The sequence below is a fragment of the Mobula hypostoma genome, chromosome 9 (genome assembly GCF_963921235.1).
Source record: "Mobula hypostoma chromosome 9, sMobHyp1.1, whole genome shotgun sequence".
In the NCBI taxonomy this organism is placed as follows: Eukaryota; Metazoa; Chordata; class Chondrichthyes; order Myliobatiformes; family Myliobatidae; genus Mobula; species Mobula hypostoma.
Genome location: NC_086105.1, coordinates 98,494,151 through 98,515,836, shown reverse-complemented (window position 1 = coordinate 98,515,836; position 21,686 = coordinate 98,494,151). Strand labels below are relative to the sequence as shown.

At 42.3% G+C, this 21,686-nt stretch overlaps 1 protein-coding gene across 1 annotated transcript in view; it reads right to left on the bottom strand.

Moving 5' to 3' along the window:
* Positions 1-21,686, bottom strand: part of kdm8 (lysine (K)-specific demethylase 8) — a 73,891-nt gene that overhangs the window by 28,358 nt on the left and 23,847 nt on the right. Inside the window, exon 2 of the mRNA XM_063058735.1 lies at positions 10,779-11,452. Coding sequence (XP_062914805.1) covers positions 10,779-11,234 — 456 coding nt within the window. The 5' untranslated portion in view covers positions 11,235-11,452. The remainder of the gene's footprint in view (positions 1-10,778; positions 11,453-21,686) is intronic.

Here is a 21,686-nt window from a genome sequence, read left to right as displayed (position 1 = left end):
CTGGCAGTCAAAGATCAGAGTTGTTGAGCAACTTATGTTAATTTTCAAGCATTTCTCCTGTTCCTATGGTACACACCACCTTCCCTTCCTGGGGATACCAACTCCTTCCAGGGAGACTGGTTTTTTTCTGAACTCCTACAACAACTTTGCTCTTGTCATGGTGGAGCTTCAGGTTGTTCCTCCAGAGTGGGGATGAACCGATACCAATCAATCAGTAACGGATGCAACAGGCCCAGCAGCCTGCCCAGAGCACACTCGGGGATGTACACTACTGGCATCAGGCAGCACCAGAGGACTGGCTGTATGCGCCTCAAACGGGTCCAGAGGAGTCGTTTGGCCAAGTGAAACCTTTCCTGAAGTTCGAATCAAATTCAAGCAGCAGAAAAAGGACAACAGATAAAACAGTACAGATAGAGGTGGAAGAGTACAACAGAAGGGCAGGAAGAGTGAAGGGAGGGGGAAGCAGAGTGGGAGGGGTACAGGAGAATACGTAGGGGTCAAAGTGGGAAGGGGAGGATGTGGGGTGGGGTGAACTTAGAAATTTACAGCACATTACAGGCCCTTCGGCCCACAATGTTGAGCCAACCATGTAACTGCCTAGAATTTCCCTAGTTCATAGCCCTCTATTTTTCCAAGCTCCATATACCCATCCAAGAGGCTCTCAAAAGACCCCATTGTATCCACCTCCACCAGCATTCCATATCTCATCCGGTCCTGGTGACTTATCTAACTTAATGCTTTTCAAAAGCTCCAGCACATCCTCTTTCTTAATGTCTACATGCTCAAGCGTTTCAGTCCACTGTAAGTCATCCCCACAACGGCCTAGGTCTTTTCCCCTGGTAAATACTACAGTAAAGTATTCATTAAGTACCTCCGCTACCTCCTCCAGCTCCATGCACGTTTCCACTCTCGCTCCTGATTGGTCCTATTCTCATACGGCTCATCCTCTTGCTCCTCACATACTTGTAGAATGCCTTGGGGTTTTCCTTAATCCTGCTCACCAAGGCCTTCTCATGGCCCCTTTGCTCTCCATTCCTAAGCTCCTTCCTAGTAACCTTGTAATTTTCAAGAGCTCTAGCAGTACCTACATTCTTAAACCTTTTGTAAGCTTTTCTTTTCTTCTTAAATAGATTTTCTACATACTTTGTATACCATTGTACTTTATCCCTACCATCCTTTCCCTGCCTCAATGGAACATACCGATGCAGAACTCCATGCAAAGGTTCCCTGAACATTTGCCACATTTCTGCTGTGCACTTCCCTGAGAACATCTGCTCCCAAGTTCCTGCCTAATAGCATCATATTCCCCCCTACCCCAATTAAATGTTTTCCCAAATTGCCTGCTCCTATCCCTCTCTAGCACTATGGTGAAGGAGAGAGAGTTGTGGTTACTACCTTCAAAATGCTCTCCCACCTAGAGATCTGACACCTGACCAGATTCATTTCCCAATACCAGATCAAGTACAACCTCTCTTCTAGAAACATAGAAACATAGAAAATAGGTGCAGGAGTAGGCTATTCGGCCCTTCGAGCCTGCACCGCCATTTATTATGATCATGGCTGATCATCCAACTCAGAACCCAGCCTTCCCTCCATACCCCCTGACCCCTGTAGCCACAAGGGCCATATCTAACTCCCTCTTAAACATAGCCAATGAACTGGCCTCAACAGTTTGCTGTGGCAGAGAATTCCACAAATTCACCACTCTCTGTGTGAAGAAGTTTTTCCTAATCTCGGTCCTAAAAGGCTTCCCCTCTATCCTCAAACTGTGACCCCTCGTTCTGGAACTCCCCAACATCGGGAACAATCTTCCCGCATCTAGCCTGTCCAATCCCTTTAGGATCTTATACGTTTCAATCAGATCCCCCCTCAATCTTCTAAATTCCAACGAGTACAAGCCCAGTTCATCCAGTCTTTCTTCATATGAAAGACCTGCCATCCCAGGAATCAATCTGGTGAACCTTCTTTGTACTCCCTCTATGGCAAAGATGTCTTTCCTCAGATTAGGGGACCAAAACTGCACACAATACTCCAGGTGTGGTCTCACCAAGGCCTTGTACAACTGCAGTAGTACCTCCCTGCTCCTGTACTCGAATCCTCTCGCTATAAATGCCAGCATACCGTTCGCCTTTTTCACCGCCTGCTGTACCTGCATGCCCACTTTCAATGACTGGTGTATAATGACACCCAGGTCTCGTTGCACCTCCCCTTTTCCTAATCGGCCACCATTCAGATAATAATCTGTTTTCCTACTTTTGCCACCAAAGTGGATAACTTCACATTTATCCACATTAAATTGCATCTGCCATGAGTTTGCCCACTCACCCAACCTATCCAAGTCACCCTGCATCCTCTTAGCATCCTCCTCACTGCTAACACTGCCACCCAGCTTCGTGTCATCTGCAAACTTGGAGATGCTGCATTTAATTCCCTCATCCAAGTCATTAATATATATTGTAAACAACTGGGGTCCCAGCACTGAGCCTTGGGGTACTCCACTAGTCACCGCCTGCCATTCTGAAAAGGTCCCGTTTATTCCCACTCTTTGCTTCCTGTCTGCTAACCAATTCTCCACCCACACCAATACCTTACCCCCAATACCGTGTGCTTTAAGTTTGCACACTAATCTCCTGTGTGGGACCTTGTCAAAAGCCTTTTGAAAATCCAAATATACCACATCCACTGGTTCTCCCCTATCCACTCTACTAGTTACATCCTCAAAAAATTCTATGAGATTCGTCAGACATGATTTTCCTTTCACAAATCCATGCTGACTTTGTCCGATCATTTCACCGCTTTCCAAATGTGCTGTTATCACATCCTTGATAACTGACTCCAGCAGTTTCCCCACCACCGACGTTAGGCTAACCGGCCTATAATTCCCCGGTTTCTCTCTCCCTCCTTTTTTAAAAAGTGGGGTTACATTAGCCACCCTCCAATCCTCAGGAACTAGTCCAGAATCTAACGAGTTTTGAAAAATTATCACTAATGCATCCACTATTTCTTGGGCTACTTCCTTAAGCACTCTAGGATGCAGACCATCTGGCCCTGGGGATTTATCTGCCTTCAATCCCTTCAATTTACCTAACACCACTTCCCTACTAACATGTATTTCACTCAGTTCCTCCATCTCACTGGACCCTCTGTCCCTTACTATTTCTGGAAGATTATTTATGTCCTCCTTAGTGAAGACAGAACCAAAGTAATTATTCAGTTGGTCTGCCATGTCCTTGCTCCCCATAATCAATTCACCTGTTTCTGTCTGCAGGGGACCTACATTTGTCTTTACCAGTCTTTTCCTTTTTACATATCTATAAAAGCTTTTACAGTCCGTTTTTATGTTCTCTGCCAGTTTTCTCTCAAAATCTTTTTTCTCCCTTCCTAATTAAGCCCTTTGTCCTCCTCTGCTGAACTCTGAATTTCTCCCAGTCCTCAGGTGAGCCACTTTCTCTGGCTAATTTGTATGCTACTTCTTTGGTATTGATACTATCCCTAATTTCTCTTGTCAGCCACGGGTGCACTACCTTCCTTGATTTATTCTTTTGCCAAACTGGGATGAACAATTGTTGTAGTTCATCCATGCAACCTTCTAGTTGGCTTTTCTACGTATTGTGTCAGGAAACCTTCCTGAACACACCAAACAAGCTCCACCCCATCTAAACCCCTTGCAATAAGGAGATGCCAATCAATATCAGTAAAGTTAAAATCTCCCATCACAACAACCCTATTATTATTGCACCGTTCCGGAATCACAACCCTATTATTATTGAAGAGCTGAAGGAAGTGATTTTGGGGCTGTGAAGTAACAGGCTAAGGTGGGTAAGGCAGGGCCAAGGAGGCAGCAGTGGGCAAGGCTCAGCGTGTGAGCCTGCGCATGTGCATGCTTATGAAAGTGTGTGGGAGAGTGAGACAGAGTGAGAGAGACAGACAGAGCCAGAGAGTGACAGAAAGTGAGACTGAAAGAGAGAGAGTGACAGAGAGAAAGTGAGACAGAGAGAAAGTGAGACAGAGAGAGAGAGAGAGAGAGAGAGAGAGAGAGAGAGGGAGAGACCCTGAGACTTTATGTACATGCCTGTGTGTGCATGCACATATTACAATTCATGCAGGTGTCTGGAGCATCACTGCCACTGGACCAAGGTCACTCTGGTCAAATCCACACAATAGCTGATTGCTATTGCACAACAGCTATCCCATGTTCGAAGAAATTGGCACCTCTATTCCCCTGGGAACACTGGGGTCTGGAATGCCAGGCCATGAATATCACTCATTATCAAAGCAAACAAGCTCTGATGCTCTCATGTTAACATCACCACCCTGACTGAGACACAATAGGCCAGAGATGGCTAGCTCATGGATCATGGCAGAGAGCACCAAAACCAGAATTCAGCTGGTCAAAGGAGCACATCTGGAAGGGTAATCTGTAGGAGGAAAACTGTTCAAGTGGTGGGTTTCAGTGTCAAGGGCAAACCACTCTCTCTGGTAGCTAAACAACTTCCTCTGTAGGATGAGTGACCTCTGGTAACTTTCCAGGTCACAGCAATGCAGAATGAGCATGCTACAGTTAGCAGCCCACATGACCCAGCCCTGGAAGTGATGGATGAGACAAGGCAGGACTTCCATCCAAATGGATGGATGGATGGCATGTTATCTCCTGAAGGAAGGCAAATATTCCCCAGAGCTGCTGCAGAATAAGGGTTAGAAAGGAGTTAAAATCCTGGAGAGACATAACTGGGGAGGAGTACATCACAACTAATATCACACATTCAATTATCTCATCAAGCATGATAAAAATAGAGGGCTTTGACAATGCACATAGTAAGTGGCATGGAGTTCTGAACTTCTGCTTAGTGAGCTGATTTAATAAATGGAGGCACAGAAGGCAGGACATCTCACACCTATTGATTGAACACTACATCTGAACCCAGAGATAAGACAACCAAAGTAGAGTGGAGAGCGTCATCAGTGGGAGGAACCCGAGCTCTGGGTTCTGGAGCTGTAGCAAGAACAGAAGTCACTGGGGTCCATCCAAGTGCTTCATGGAGAGCACATTGCAGGACTTGTTCAATCTACATGTGTAGGCAGAGAGACTGGATGCAGACAAGTAGTCTAGGAGATCCAAAAGGCACCTTGCTGTCCCGGTATTAAATTCAGAGTTCTAAAGAGGAGAGGGTGATGAAGATATAGAGGGGAGGTGAAGAAAGGGTAAAATAGTAATAGAAGTAGTAGATTCTACAGTCAGAATGGTAGATAAGCATTTCTTCCGTTGCTGATGTGATCCCAGGCCCAAAGATGTGTAGAAGAGGCAGAGGTCAGGATCCATATCTATAATATTCACAATGAAGGTCTGCAGGCAGATTTTAAGGAGTTGGAAAAGATACAGGACCTCAAAGGCAGCAATCTCCAGATTACTCTCAGTGCCACATACCAGTGAGTATAGAAACAGGTGACTGAAGATATGGTGTACAAGGGAAGGTTTTAAATACTCAGGAAACTGTGATGTTCTGGAGAACATGAGGTAGATTGTTGGGTTGGGAGCAGTATCTATCTAGATTGGATTGCAAGTTGGGGAACATTTAAACTAGCTTGGCAGGGGAAATGGGAGCTGAGCATTGAATTATGAGGAAGAACCTTAATATCATACTCGGCATAAAAAGGTATAGAGAGTAGAGAATTTCTAAATTGCATTCAGAAGAACTTGATTGCAGCAAGGACGTAACAAGCCCAAGAGAAGTGGTACAGTTCTGGATTTGGATCGAGTACATGAAGCTGGACAGGTAGGAGTACGAATGGGACTGCATTTTTGTGGTGGACTTAGCTTGAATATGGAAAAGGACAGGATAAAAGAGTAAAAGGTTCTCAAGTGAGGAAAGGCCCAGCTTATTAGACTGAAACAATTTCATACAAGTGGTCTGGAGATTATCTTGGGAAGTAAATTAGTCTAAGAGCAAGGAAAATGGAAGAGACTCTATCATAAAAGAGGCTCAAGGGTTTCAGGGTGAATGTGCCCACAAAGGAAAGGAGTGAGAATGTCAAATCGAGAACACTACAGATACAAAAAAGATAAAAAGATCAGGCAAACAAAAAATTGAGGGTAACATAAGACACAGTATGCAGATATCCTAGAGGAGGACAGTAAGTCCAAAAGCCAGAGATATACAGCATTGAAACAAGTTCTGTAGCCCATCAATTCTACACTGGCCATTAAACATCCACTTACACTAATCCTACGATTCCTATATTTTATTTGCTCCGTATTTCTATCAACCATCTCCTTAACGCACATTCTATCACACAGAGGGACAATTTACAGCAGTCAATGAATCTAGAGTTATAGAGTCATATACAGCACAGAAACAGGCCCTTCCGACCATCTAGTCTGTCCATGTCAAACCAAATACTCATATATCCGGTCCTTTAGAATGCCTTCCAATAACTTACCCACTACTAATATCAGGTTCACTGGCCTATAATTTCCTGGTTTATATTTAAGAGTCTTTCTTAAAGAGCAGAACAATATTAGCAACCCTTAATCCTCTGGTACCTCACCTGTCACTAAGGATGATTTAAATATCTCTGCTAGGGTCCCTGCAATTTCTGCATTTGCCTCCTAGAGGGTCCAGGGCAACACCTTGTTAAGCCCTGGGGATTTATCCACCCTAATTTGCCTCAAGACAGCAACCACCTCCTCCTCTACAATCTGTATCGGGTCCATGACCTCAATGTTGCTTTTCCTCACTTCTAGAGACTTGTGCCCATCTCCTGAGTAAATACAGATGCAAAAAATCCATGTAAGATCCCCCCCCATCTCTCCTGCCTCCACACATAGATTGCCATTCTGATCTTCCTGAGGACCAATTTTGTTTCTTGCAATCCTTTTGCTCTTAACATATCTGTAGAGCCCTTAGGATTCTCCTTCACCTTGTCTGCTAGGGCAACCTCATGCCTCTTTTAGCCTTCAAGGTTTCTTTCTTAAGTGTTCTCTAGCATTTTTTATACTCCATAAGTATTTAATTTGTTCCTACCTGCCTATACATGCTATGCACCTCCTTTTTTTCCTTAACCAGGGCCTCAATATCACTTAAAAACCAAGGTTCCCTAAACCTGTTATCTTTACTTTTAATTCTGACAGACACATAGAAGCTTCGTACTCTCAAAATTTCACTTTTGAAGGCCACACACTTACCAAGTAGGTCTTTGCCAGAAAATAGCCCAAACCCATCTACACTTTCCACATCCTTTCTGATACCATCAATATTGGCTTCTCTCCAATTTAGAATCTCAACCCACGGACCAGACATATTTACTTTTAAATTAATGGCATTGTGATCACGAGATACAAAGTGCTCTCCTACACGAACTTCTGACACCTGCCTTGTCTCATTCCTTAATAGCAGATCCCGTATCACACGCTCTCTTGTTGGGACTTCTATGTACTGATTAAGAAAACATTCCTGAACTCATTTGGTAAACTCTATCCTTTTGCAGTATGAGAATCCCAGTCAATATGTGGAAAGTTAAAATTATGTCACCCAGTCTCCTGCACCTTGGCTGTAACTACTTCTCTATAAGTCTTACCTATCACCTCCCTCAGCCTTCCGAATGATCTGGAGTTCATCCGGTTCCAGCTCCAACTCCTTAATGTGGAGTGTTAGAAGCTGCAGCTGGATGCACTTCTTGCAGATGAAGTCATCAAGGACACTGGAAGTCTCCCTGCCTTTCAACATCCCAGAAGGCAAATACTCAACTATCCTGCCTGGCATCCCTACTGTTCTAATTGAGCAAATAGAAAGAAGGAAAATAATAAAAAACTAGGGGAAAAACCTACCTACAGCTTTTTTGCCCTCTCTCACTCAACTCTCCTCACTGACGCCTTGAAGAGGTAAAGCCCCAAAATCCCCACTCTACCATTGTCCACTCCAACAATGGTCGCTCTACTTGCATCTGCCTTATTTTAATTTGCCAATCACTGACTGGCCGCTGGTCAAAACAGTAAACTACCGCAGATTGATGCCTTACGTACTCAACAGGCGAGCTTGAGTGAGCTACGTCTTCTTGCGCTACTGATCGCTGACTGGCCGCTGCTCAAAAAAAATACCACCTGCAGGTCTCTGGAACATGGGAGGCATGCGGAGTACCGAGAGGAAATTTACACGGTCACAGGGTGAATGCCCAAACTCCATGCAGACAGCACTGGAGATCAGAACTGAACCTACCTAGATCTCTGGCACTGTTAGGTTGCAGCTCTACTAGCTGCACCACTGTACTGTCAAGCGCAAAGGTGAAATTAAAAGGGAATCAAAGAACAGGTTTGATAAAAATGCCGGCAAGTAAAGGCAAAGATTTTTAATAATATGATAACTTAAAGAAAGCATAAGGCTTACTTGAGAATAATTAGGTAATCTGATGTGTGGAAGTTGATTTTAAGGCCAATGTTGTTACTGAATACTGTACAGTTATCTTCAAAGAGGGGAATTGATAGTTATGTTGCACTTAAAGTGAAATATTGAATGGGATAAATATAAGAAAAGAGTAAGTATTAAAGAAAATAGCATCTTTTGCTCCTAACCCTCTACATTATAAACAACCTCCTTTTAAATAACTGAAGCGGTATTGCAGCATAAAAGCCACGACCAACAGGCTCCATGACAGCTTCTTCCACCAGGCCATCAGACTGATGAACTCACGCTGAGTTGAGTGTAGTCTATATTACATTGACTGTTCTATTTATTATAAATTACTATAATTGCACATTGCACATTTAGATGGAGACGTAACGTAAAGATTTTTACTCCTCGTGTATGTGAAGGATGTAATAAATAAAGTCAATTCAATTCAATGTTCAATGATTCCATGAGGCACATTCTATGTCACAGTCTATGGATGCTACACCAGCTTCAGCAGTCACCACAGAACTGGAATGGAAGTCATGCTTAATCCCAAGAGACGTTTTGAGAGAAGGGAAGAGATGTTGTACCTCACCAATTGTGCTGTTGTGCTATTGACAAGTTAGAGCAATCAGCAGTTTTGAGCAGCAGAGGCAGTTGTGGGCAGTGGGATTAACTGGCTCTATACTCATTTGCTTCATCAATCTGCCAGCCAGGTGTTAGTAATTCAGAAGTTTAAGTATTGTAGATTCCATCAGCCTTGCTGTGATCTTCATGCCCAGTAGGTTCAGTTCTACAATGGCATAATATCTGCTATAAGGCTCAAGTGATGGTCATTATGATCTTTCCAAATTGAGTCACACAATCCACAACATCAAATTGGAGCTGGGCTCCTCCACAACTGCAAAGCTAAATCACAACATTTAACTCTTAATGTTTAGATACAGACTAGAAAGAGTCAACAGGTCAGGGTCTTTTCCTTGCCTTCCAACTACACAATACACACACCCTGGAGTCCAGAGAGAAACATCAAGTAAACATTATTTAACCTTAGGTGCAGAAACTGCTAGTAATGACTCAGGCAGCAAGTTGGCAGTTTCAGAGTTCCATTTCCCACAGCAACCATTATTTCACCCTTCTCATTGCTTTATAGCCAATTAGTGTTGAATTATGGGCAGTTGTGCCTTCAGTTTCTGGCAGGAGGAACTGGTATGAAACTACACTAAGCTCATCTACATTTGTAGCAGTCTTATCTGCCTCTAATCCATTCTTATTCTAAAGTACCGCTTACTCCATGTCTGCCAGCTACAACTAGTGTATGATCAGTTACACATTCCATTACCCCCACCCCATACTATTCTTTGCTTTCCACAAGGTCCACTTTCTTCTTCCTCATGCCTCAACAGCTACTCACATATAGTTCTCATATAGTAACCAGTAAGCTTTGAAACAGCCTACCTGCCTGTCTCGTTCCCTCAATCCAACGGGATTTAAAACGATCCACCCAAGTCTCCAGTTACCTTGTATTCTCTCTTCTTTCTTAACACTACACTAGTGTCTCATGTTACAGATATTAATAGTTCACCTGCATTTAATTGTGCTTCTTTGAGTTTGCCAGAGGAAGGTGTAAAGACAGGTACAATTATGACATTTGTGCAGGTTAAGTGGTAGAAATCTTTAGAGGCATGTGGCCCAAGTGTAAAGAAATGGGGCACACTCAGGCAACTTGGTTGGCACTTATTTGTCCTGGGTAATATACAGCATGAATGTTGAATTTTCCATGTTCAGGTAACTTGTTCTCCTCTTTCCTTCTGATCTACTTAGCTTGTCCTATGCACACCCAGCTCAACCATGCCCTGCTAGCCTCCTATCGCCCAGTTTCTTTCCCCTCCTCCACTACCCTGCCACCCAGTCACTCCTTCCACTGTTCCCATCTGCCCACCTCCTTTATTTGGTGCCATGCTCCACTTTGCTTTCCTATCAGATTCCATCATCTGCAGCCTTTTTATTGCCTCCACCCATCACCACTCAGCTTTTGTTGCCACCTCCACCCTTTTCTCTCTTGCCTGACTCCATCAGGCAATCACCCCTCCTTGTCTGGATTAACCCATTCTTTGCCAGCTCCTGCCCCACCCCTCCTCTGATCTCTTTATACTGAACATCTTCCCTCTCCTGCTTCAGTCCAGATGATGGGTCACGATCTGCAACATTGCCTATCAATTTCTCTCTATATACACTGCCTAATCCACTGTTCCCCCAGCAGTTTGTCTTTTTCTCCTATCCCTCTGTGTTGCAAATGGATAAAAATTAATCTGAAATGTCTGTTTAACAGCTCAGATTCTAAAAGTAACAGGAAAGCATCTGTATTAAGTGCACAAAGTATGAAGATATTACCTTTTGGCTTGAATTCTGATGAAATCCAACATCTTCTAAAGCCCTCTTCTTGGGATTATTGTGATTCTGAAGGACTTTAACCAGTCTGATGAGAATGTTGTCCAATATGGCCATCCCCATCAACAATCCCTTGTCACAAGTTTTGATTGCTTCTCTAACTGCTGACTCCTTTTTGCACAGACACACAGCCTTAAAGAGACAGCCATGTGAAAAGACTCTCCGCCACTCTTTATCCACATCCCTCCAAGTTCCAATGTTGAGCTTTTCCCAGGAGAAGTCTATGATGGTCTGACTGAGCTGCAAACATTTGGCAATATCCTGGCCTTCATAAAGTAATGCTGCAGTCTGCTTTAATAAGAAAACAAGGCTCTCGTTCACTATTTTGTTGAATTCCAAATGTATATCCTCTAACTTGGGTGGCAAAACAGCAATTGCTTCAGCCCAGAGGGAGGACATCTCCCGATGACGTTCTCCGGAGACGTAGACTTGATGAAAAAATGCCTAACTGTTTTTAACTTGGGAGTTGATTAAACTTGCAAATGATTTCTCCACTGCCAAACTACTGCTGGAGAGGTAGACTGAAATTGAGTAATTTGTTAAGGCAGAATCATGTTAAGTATATGGAGACTTGTCATGGTCTTCACTTGCTTATCGGATGCAAACTATGGATGTTTCTAAACAAATCAGAACAAAATTTGTAATTACTTTTCTAATAAAATGGTACTAACAACAATAATCTCCATTTATATAATACCTTTAATGTCACAGACTACCCCAAAGCATTTCACAGGAGTTCTTTCAAACAAAAAAAAGCAACTTCAACCCATATACAAATGCAGAACATATGGAAAGTTTTGTCAAACAGATTAGTTCTTAGGTGTAGACAGCCAATGGGTTTAAGGAAGGAAGCATATTCCTGAATGCTATGGGCAGTTGCTAATATTTAGAGATACACAAGGGTTCAGAAATGATGGAATTGGGTATCATTGAAATAGATATCATTGTGGACTATAAAATTGGAGGAGATTGCAAAAACAGGTTAAAGGAGGGTCCAAAGGTCAGAGAATCGGGACACATTGTCAAAAGCAGAGGAATGGTGTGTGGATGGATGTGGTCAAAGTTACAACATGGCAGCAAATTAACAATGGGTTACAGAGAGTTGAGGAGGGAATGTCAGACAGGGGTATGCTTCAACTGCTGAGTCGAAGGATTGGAGGAATTCAGTGGCAGAGTTTCAGTTGGATAATGTCTAAGAGGTGGAAATAGGTGGCATTGGTAATAACACAGATATAAGATCTAAAAATTAAGCCTGTCAAATGTGATAGCAAGGCTGCAATCAGCCTGGTTTAGTTTCCAACAGTTATCAGGAAGCACAACATGTAGAGAAATTGCAAAACCAGCAAGTAAACAGCTGCATCTGGAATTCTGTTATACCCCTCAATGTCGGCATATTTGGAAACTGATGTCATAGCCCACACAAAGCAGCCGAAGTGCTGTATGAACATAAGAAACAAGCAAGGGCCAACAATGGGAACACTAGATGAAAAGGTATGAGAACAGAGAGGCACTATTGTGGAGCTTTTGACAATCGAATGGAACCTGGTAAATGCAATGAGTGCTGAAATAGGTCATGAATGATAGGGAGAGCAAAATTATGTGGTATACCATTTCTGATCTTCATCAGATTTACTTTAGTTCTCTGCCGGTGTTCAAGGTAAGATGCAGTCTGATTTGAGAGAATGCAGCATGTTCAAAGGAGAAAATGATAGCTACGGAAACCTCACAGAGATGATACGAATGTCCTTGCTTCTTTCTCAAATTAAATATTTCTGCTTTCTTTCCTCTTTTCCAGAAGATCCTTCCACCAAAGTCACACATGACTCAGCACAGCATCATTCTTTAAAGGAGTTCTCAGTAGTGTCAGTTCATTCATTGTTGGGATTATTGATGTATTCTTCTGTTATGGTTTCAGCATTTCATTGTCGATATTCATAAGGGACACTTATCCACATAATATTTAATGCAACTTCTGACTGACATCTTAAATACCTAATTTCTTCGATGGACTTTCCAATTCCTGTTGCATAGGATAAATGGATTGGAGTAAAAAGCAAAACCTCCTTCTACCTATTGCCTTCTTTTTCCCTTTCAGGATTGTAACTGGTTTCTCACCATCTTGCTCTCCCTCTCTCTCTGCACTAAGGTGCTGATCTTGGCAGCTGCACTGAGATTTGGGAGTAGTGGCATGTTGATTAGTCTCTAATGGATAGAGATTGACCTACGAGCTATGACCCACTGGTGACAGCAGGAATATTGCTGATATACCAATTTGCACTAATTCAATTGATGGGCAGTTGAGACTAATTTGATTACATTATATAGCAACCTGAGAGAAAGACGTGCCCGAACCATTTCCTGCACTGCGACATACCAGGTGACTCACAGCAGAATTTCCATTTTATCATCTGTTCACATGTAATCCTCACTATCTCCAAACAAATGTAAAAATAAAAACACAGGAGATTCTGCAGGTGCTGGAGATCCAGAGGACATATACAAAATGCTGGAAGAACTCAGCAGGTCAGACCAGCATCTTTGGAAATGAATAAACAGTTAATGTCTCGGGTCGAGGACCTCCGTCAGGACTGAAAAGAATGGGGGAATAAGCCAGAGTAAGAAGGTAGGGAAGGGGTTAAATTAAGAAGCTGGGGAGGTGATAGATGGAAAAGGCAAAAGGTAGATGTAAAAATAAAAGACAGCTATGATGCCCCTGCAAGCTAAACTAACAAAAATTATAATCAATTCAGTTTGCAAATCCAATAGTCTATGTCAAGCATGCCAGGGACGTTAGCTCCACTCCCTTACCACCACATGAAAGGTCAAATGGAGCCTCAGAGATCTCATTTGAAAGACAGCATTACCAACAATGCAGCACTCCCACAGAAGAATGGACATAGATTAAATGCTCAAGACTCAAAATTGGGGTTTAAACAACACTCTTCTGACTATGAGTTAGGAATCTTGCTCACTGAGAGACTATTAAAATCTATAGCTGGCTGTAAAGTACTGCAAACCAATTTACATCATTGGTAAAGGCGGCACTCCTGGGAAAGCACCGAGAGTATCTGGCATTGGGAATTTTTATCTTCAAAAATATGGCCAATCACTCATTGTGTTGAAACCATTTTTCTCATTAACGATGTAATTTGATTCTGCCACACATTTCACTGTTGTTTACTCATTAAACATTTCAAAGTGCAATGGTAACCAGTCTGAGTTACTGTTAAAGTGAGGACAAATTCACTCATTATATCAAACAGCATCAAAATGAATATCCATAATGCATGCTAAAATAAGGGAGTACTGTATTTGTCAATGTAGAGCAGACAGTGAGTTTGTAAATCTGGCGAGAGCAAAAGCATGTTGGAAATGCTGAGAGTGGAGTGCTATGGGAGGGTTGTGGGACACATGGCAGAGAAGGAATGCCAGGGCAGGAAGGAGGTTTGGTACGGGTACAGACACACCCTACTCTGATACACCAAGCAAGGCCATTTGTTTCCAAACAATTGGTTTGTTGATCATTGCAGAATGTCTCTCTGGTGCTTCCCGTTCCCTCCACTCGCTCTCCCCTTTTCCCAACCATGATTCCCTTTTCCTGTCCCCTTCCCACACTCAGTACACAATCGAGACCCATATCAGAATCAGGTTTATCATCACTCACATACGTCATAAAATTTTATATTTTCTTTGGCAGCAGTACAGTGCAATACATAAAATTACTACAGTACTGTGCAAATATCTTAGGCACCCTAGTTATGTGTGGTTTTAGAGTACAGACTACTGATAGAACAGATTATGACTTTTCTGAGGGACTTGGAAATAAGATCTGAAGTGCATTTGAAAGCACGGTATTAAAATCGTACAATTAAGCCACTCCTCGCAGCCATCCCTGTACATTGAAGAAAGTGCACCTGAGATAATTTGAAATTCCGATACATCAAATAGAAGCTTCCAGGACAAGAGTTGGATGGGTGGAGGGCACTCCCTATTCATAGTATGATATATGGGATTCTGCTCCTAACTCTTTCGTTGTCTATAAACCATGAAAGCACTAACAAACCCATAACAGTGGAAACAGTTCCCTTTACAGCAATTAGGATTATGAAGCAATGCAGCAAATCTCTACCATTAAGCAACATATTACCTAACTACATCATAAAACTGGCTTCTGAAAAGTTAATGGAATAATTACAGGGGTAATAATGTGTGTCTTGGGAACAAGGCCTCTTTCTGCACAGTCCCTCATACCGAGACACTGCACGATGGTGTCGGCAGGCTGCCTTCTTATTTAACAGGGGCTGTGTTAAAGTTGATGCCATCTCAACTTAATACCAAGTGAATCTGAATCCATAGAGCACAACAGGCAGCAACTCAGGCTTAGATCTGCACTAAGGTTAGCTGTGGAGGTGCATTAGGAGGATGGGGTTAACTCTTGGGGTTGGCACAGCCGAGCAAGAGAACTAGTTAATACCAGGTTCACGTTGAACTGAATCAGAGTGTGCATCAGGCTGACAGAGTGATGCTGAAGAACTAGCATGTAACTAGACCCTAATTAGCACAAAAAAGTCACCATATAAATAATACAAAACTGGCTTGTCAAGTGAGCTGAGAATTTGTTGTATCTATTTCTTTTCGTGAGTGGACTGTTAATGTCTACATTTGTTTGCCTACCTTGCATGACACTTCCAATTGCAATGCAGGATAAGCAGATGTTCTTCTCCGTATGTTCCTAGTGTATTCTAATAAGTTTGACCTTCTCTTGATTTGAGTGCTTCATTTATTCTGCAACTTGCAACATGCTCAAGATTGCAATCATTTAATCAAACGGCACTTGCTTAAAATTAAACATTCAGGATGCAGAGTACAGGGAGAGGTAGTTGTTTAAAGAAATGCAAAATGCTGGAAGAACTTAGTAGGCCAGGCAGCATCTATGGAAAAGGTTACAGTTGATGATTCAGGCCAAGACCCTTCAGCATGACTGGGTCTTGGCCTGAAATGTCAACTGTGCTTTTTTTCTACAGATATAGCCAGGCCTGCTGAGTTCCTCCAGCATTTTGTATGTGTTGCTTGTATTCCCAGCATTTGCAGACTTTCTTTGGTTTGTCTATAAAGAAATACCCTACTTAACTGGGCAATATTGTGTTGATCAGAATTTGGGACTTTTACTTCCTGTCTAAATCCCTGATGTTTCCACTCCCCAAAGTCAATGCTGTGACTGAAAAGCTAAATAGTTTGCTGCCTGGGAAAATGTATCGGCTTCCTAATGAAAACCCTTCTGCTTACTCAACCTACCAGGAAAGTGCTGAGAGATAAGGAGGTGGGAGTTCAGGGTGCTACAGGTGCTTGACACCATCAGATAACTTGTCGAAGTGGCCTCTAACAGAAGGAAGCCTTAAATGGACCTTCTTCTCAGTGTTCATATGCATGTGCTTCAGTAGTTGGAAGGAATAAATATCATTATTTTCTCTCTGCCTGTCCAATGTTCTGCAGGAAATGTTCAATATCAAGATAACTTTGTACAGTCAGAAGTGAAGTCAAACCTTTACTGGTCAGAATTCTTACCCTCATACCGCACAGAGTATCTGTTTTCAGAGCTAATAGGAGAGACTACTCTCCATTTCCTAAAATATTTGCCCCAGATGCATCTATAAAAAGGTCAATATATTTTATTGCCATGGTAGGCTCATTCAGAAAGTCAGGAGGCATAGGATCCAAGGAAACTGGCTGCGGATTCAGAATTGGCTTGCCCATCAGAGGCAGAAGGTTGTACTGGATGGAGCCTTTTTTGTCTGGAGGTTGGTGACCCCTGGTGTTCTACAGAGATCTGTTCTGGAACTCCTGTTGTTTGTCATTTTTTTGAGTGACTTGGATGACGAAATGGAAGGCTGGGTTCGTAAGTTTGCAGATGGCATGAAGATCAGCGGGGTTCTGGATTGTGTAGAAGTTTGTCATACCTGTAGGTTTTAATGGGACATTGAAAGGATGCAAAGCTGGGCTGAAAAGTGGCAGATAGAGTTCAATACAGAAAAGTGTGAAGTGATTCATTTTGGAAAGTCAAACTTGAAGACAGAATATAGGGTTAATGGCAGGATTATTAATAGCGTGAAGGAACAGAGAGATCTGGGGGTCCACGTTGAGAGATACCACAAAGTTGCAGATAAAATTGATAAAGTGGTTAAGAAGGCATATGGTGTGTTGTCCTTCATTAGACAGGTAATTGCATTAAAGAGCCATGAAGTAACATTGCAGCTCTACAAAAGTCTGGTTTAGCCACATTTAGAACATTGCGTTCAGTTCTGGCTGCCTCATTATAGGAAGGATGTGGAAGTGCTAGAGAGGGTGCAGAGGAGATTTACCAGGACACTGCCTGAATTGGAGAGTATGTCTTATGAGAATAGGTTGAGTAGGTTAGGGCTTTTCTCTTTGGAAAGATGGTGGATGAGCGATGACTTGATAGAGGTGTACAGGATGATATGAGGCATAGATAGATAGATAGATACACAAACAAGAAAAAATCTGCACATGCTGGAAATCCAAGCAACACACACAAAATGCTGGAGGAACTCAGCAGGCCAGGCGTCATCTACAGAAAAGAGTACAGTCAATGTTTCGGGCTGAGACTCTTTGGCAGGACTGGAGAAAAAAACCTGAGAAATAGATTTAAAAGGTGGGGGGAGGGGAGACAGAAACACAAAGTGATAGGTGAAATCTGAAGGGGGATGGATGAAGTAAAGACCTGGGAAGTTGATTGGTGAAAGATACAGGTCTGGTGAAGGGGGAGTCTGATGGAAGAGGACAGAAAGCCATGGAAGAAAGAAATGGGGAGAGGAGCACCAGAGGGAGGTGATAGGCAGGCAAGGAGATAAGGTGAGAGACGGAAAAGGGGATGGGGGATGGGGAATGGTGGGGGGGGGGCGTGGAGAGAGGGCATTACTGGAAGTTCGAGAAATCGATGTTCATACCAAGAGGTTGGAGGTGACCCTGACGGAATATAAGGGGTTGTTCCTCCAACCTGAGTGTGGCCTCATTGTAATAGTGGAGGAGGCGACAGATAGATATATTGGAATGGGATTAGGAAATGGAATTAAAATGGGTAGCTACTGGGAGATCCTGCTTTTCCTGGCAGACGGAATGTAGGTGCGCAGCAAAGTGGTCTCCCAATCTATGTCAGGTCTCACCGACATACAGAAGGATATCCTGTAGATAGACAGATAGATATAACCTTTTTCCTTAAGGTGGAAATGACTAATACAAGGGGGCATAATGTTAAGGTGTTTGGGGAATGTCGAGGTATTTTTTTTTAAACACAGAGAGTGGTGGGTGCATGGAACATGCCGCTAGGGGTGGTGGTAGTGCCAAATACATCAGAGGCTTTTAAGTGACTCTTAGCTAGGCATATGGATGAAAGAAAACTGGAGGGCAATACGAGAGGGAAGGGTTAGAGTGATCTTGAAGTAGCTGAAAGGGTCAGCTCAACATCGTAGGTAGATAGATAGACATACTTTATTGATCCCGAGGGAAATTTCTTTTCGTTACAGTTGCACCAACCAAGAATAGAGTATAAATATAGCAATATAAAACCATAAATATGTAAATTATGCCAGATGGAAATAAATCCAGGACCAGCCTATTGGCTCAGAGTGAAGAGCCAATAGGCTGAAGAGCCTGTACTGTTCCATATTCTATGTACAATATCATAGCTGTTTTGGGGGGTAGGAGAGACAAGGAACCCCAGTTTCTCACCTTAGTCTCAAATTTCAGCATCAAATTCACCCATCTCAACTGCTAGAATATCAGATTCAGAATAAAGTTCTGTTACAATGTGCCAGGAAGTGCCTTCACTTTAACACCGAGGAAATATGCCATGATACACAAGTAATGGTGTTGAGTAATGTCAGGTTTTAATTCCAGCTGTGAGGCCCCCTGGGGGCATGTTGTCTGCCAGTGGAACCTTGTTTGATCAGTGAATGTTGGTGGCAACCTGCTGTACATAACTGTAAAGCCGAGAGTTCAAGCTTCACTACTGAAGCTATAGTACATATTGGAGATGCCCTACTTCCTTTGAGACATTAAAAACTAGAGTTATGTAAGCCCTCTCAGGCAGATGCAAGAAAAAAATCCCACATCATTTCAGAAAAGCAAGGCCTCCTAGTGCATTGGTTGATATTTATCCCTCAATTAAAAGCTCCAAAATTGTTATCTGGTCATCAATGTTTTTTGGTTCTTTTTTTTTAGGATCTTCTAAGGCACACAATAGCCTTGGACTATCCCACGTAACCAGTCAGGCTAGTGATTAGGACTTCACATTTCTCTAATATTACTCAAGATTTAATTCTTGGTCAGGGAATACTCCTCTCTTTGTGCTGTTTCATATGGAACCAAGTACCTCTGGTAAGCCTCAGTCTCTTCTATACAACTGTGGCCGCATTAACAGAATCCACCACATCTCTGCAATTTTACTGAGCCTGTTTTGGTGGAACTGAATTCTATGAATGGTTCTGGGCATGGCACGGTATAGAGATCTTGGAAGGCAGAAAATGGAGGTTCCCTGGATGTGAACAAGGCTCCAAAGGTTAGATTAATGAGGAAGGATTATGTAATGTAATCTATATTCCTTGAAACTCAAGTTAGGTGGAATATTATTCTGCTCGTGAGCTCAAGACAAAGGAACATGAGTTTACATTCAACTCCTGGATATTTAGGAGGGTATTGGGAAAACAAATGATCTGCTGGAGGAATTCAGCTGGTCAAGCATCATCAGTGGGGGGGAAAGAACTGTTGATCTTCTGGGTCAAAGCCTGCATCGGGACATGAGGCTGAAAATGCTGTTCCACACTTCTGGTGCAAAAAAAAACAGGTGGATGGAAAAACTCAGTCGTTCAACACTTTTGGTACCTGTGTGGCAAAAAGATCTGCCAAAGAAACCAGTTGATGATGTTTAGTCGTTAACATTTTCACCTGAAAACAGGTCAGAGATTCATATTAGGACCTGAGTGCCTTGAATCACTTTCATGCAGTCAAGGCTAGATCAGACTAGGTACGAATAGAGACACAGATAAGATCCTTAACCCAAAGCATTCACTGTCTATCTATTTCCCTCCACAGATGTTGATTAACCTACTGAGTTCCTTCAGCACACATCAAAGTTGCTGGTGAACGCAGCAGGCCAGGCAGCATCTCTAGGAAGAGGTACAGTCGACGTTTCGGGCCGAGACCCTTCGTCAGGACTAACTGAAGGAAGAGCTAGTAAGAGAGGATCCAATCTCTTACTAGCTCTTCCTTCAGTTAGCCCTGACAAAGGGTCTTGGCCCGAAACGTCGACTGTACCTCTTCCTAGAGATGCTGTCTGGCCTGCTACGTTCACCAGCAACTTTGATGTGTGTTGCTTGAATTTCCAGCATCTGCAGAATTCCTCGTGTTTGAATTCCTTCAGCATCTTGTTGGTAGGGTAAGAATGTGAGATCAGTGGAATTATACCATTTAGGCCTTTTACATGAATAGACTGCATGTCCATCAAGTTCTTACTGAATAACTGGACAGCATTCGGCTGAATCCTCTCTTACTGCTTTATTTTCTTATTTCAGTAATGATGAAAAGCATGTGTACAGTGCTTTACAACATCATGAAGTACAGAAAAGCAATACAGTATATAAACTACAAGGTCTTACATTGAGCTTCAATCTTATCCAACAGGTCTATTTAGGATAGATTTAATAGCAACAGTGAGTGGAAAGTGTGCCAATTCACTCGTGTGTTCAAAGACAATGGGGCAAAATGGATCCTTCCCCAATCCCCTGCAATGTTATCCAACTGAATGCAGGTAACTCAAACTAAAATCAGGGACTGAATACAAAACTCTCTATGTACAGTAGCTCTAATCAAACACTTTTCCCAGTCATGGATCTAATATCAGGTTTAGAAAATCAACTTTATGTTGCTTATGAATGAAAATAGACTAGTAGCAACAAAGTACAATTTTTTGGAATCTCCTTATGATGAATTCCTGTAATTACAATTACAGAAGTTGTAATTACTCTGGTACTACTCAGAGATACAGTTTTGAATGGATTCTTTATCGAAGGGTGCCAGGCAGCACTGGGAAATTACATTGATTCTGGGTTTCAAACAATTTGTTTTAAAAAGGAAAACCAAGCTATTTTATACAAGTCAAAATCTATATTGAGACATTAAATTTTGATTATTAATTTAGCTCTTTGATGGCATTCTTGCCTTGAACCAATCGGTGACTCAAGCTATACTGCAAGACTTGAGAGCTTACTGTTACATTCATGTAAGACTGCAGTCAAAAGTAAATCATAGTGGATAACACTGACAGTTTCCTCTGTAAACAGCAAACCTTCACGCAAAACCTCTGTTTAATGACTTGTCGGGCTGGTATTTCAGACAATGCAGCGTGTTTTACTGAAAGCACTTATCCTACGGTGTGCCTGCTAATCATCGGTCTTACACCAGGAAAGATGAAAATGCCAGTAACTAAGTCAATTCAACAATAGAAGCACGTTACTGGACTAGTTTCCTCACCCCACCCAACAATATTACGAAGGTCATAGAAGATGATGTTTTTCGTTTTCAGCATTCGGTCTTGAACTATCAACATGAAATTTTTTTAAAGCCCAACATGAGATCTTTATAAAGGTAAGCTCTTCTACCTCCTACCCTCTGAATTTAAAGTTTACACAGCCAAGGTCCTAGTACAGCAGAGACTTCCTTTTTATTAAGATTCTCTTCATAGAAACACAATATTCTGAAATTAATAAAGTGTGGGATATAAAGCATCAAGGATCTATTCCCTGCCTTTCTGGGCAATCATTTTCAAATTCTACATTA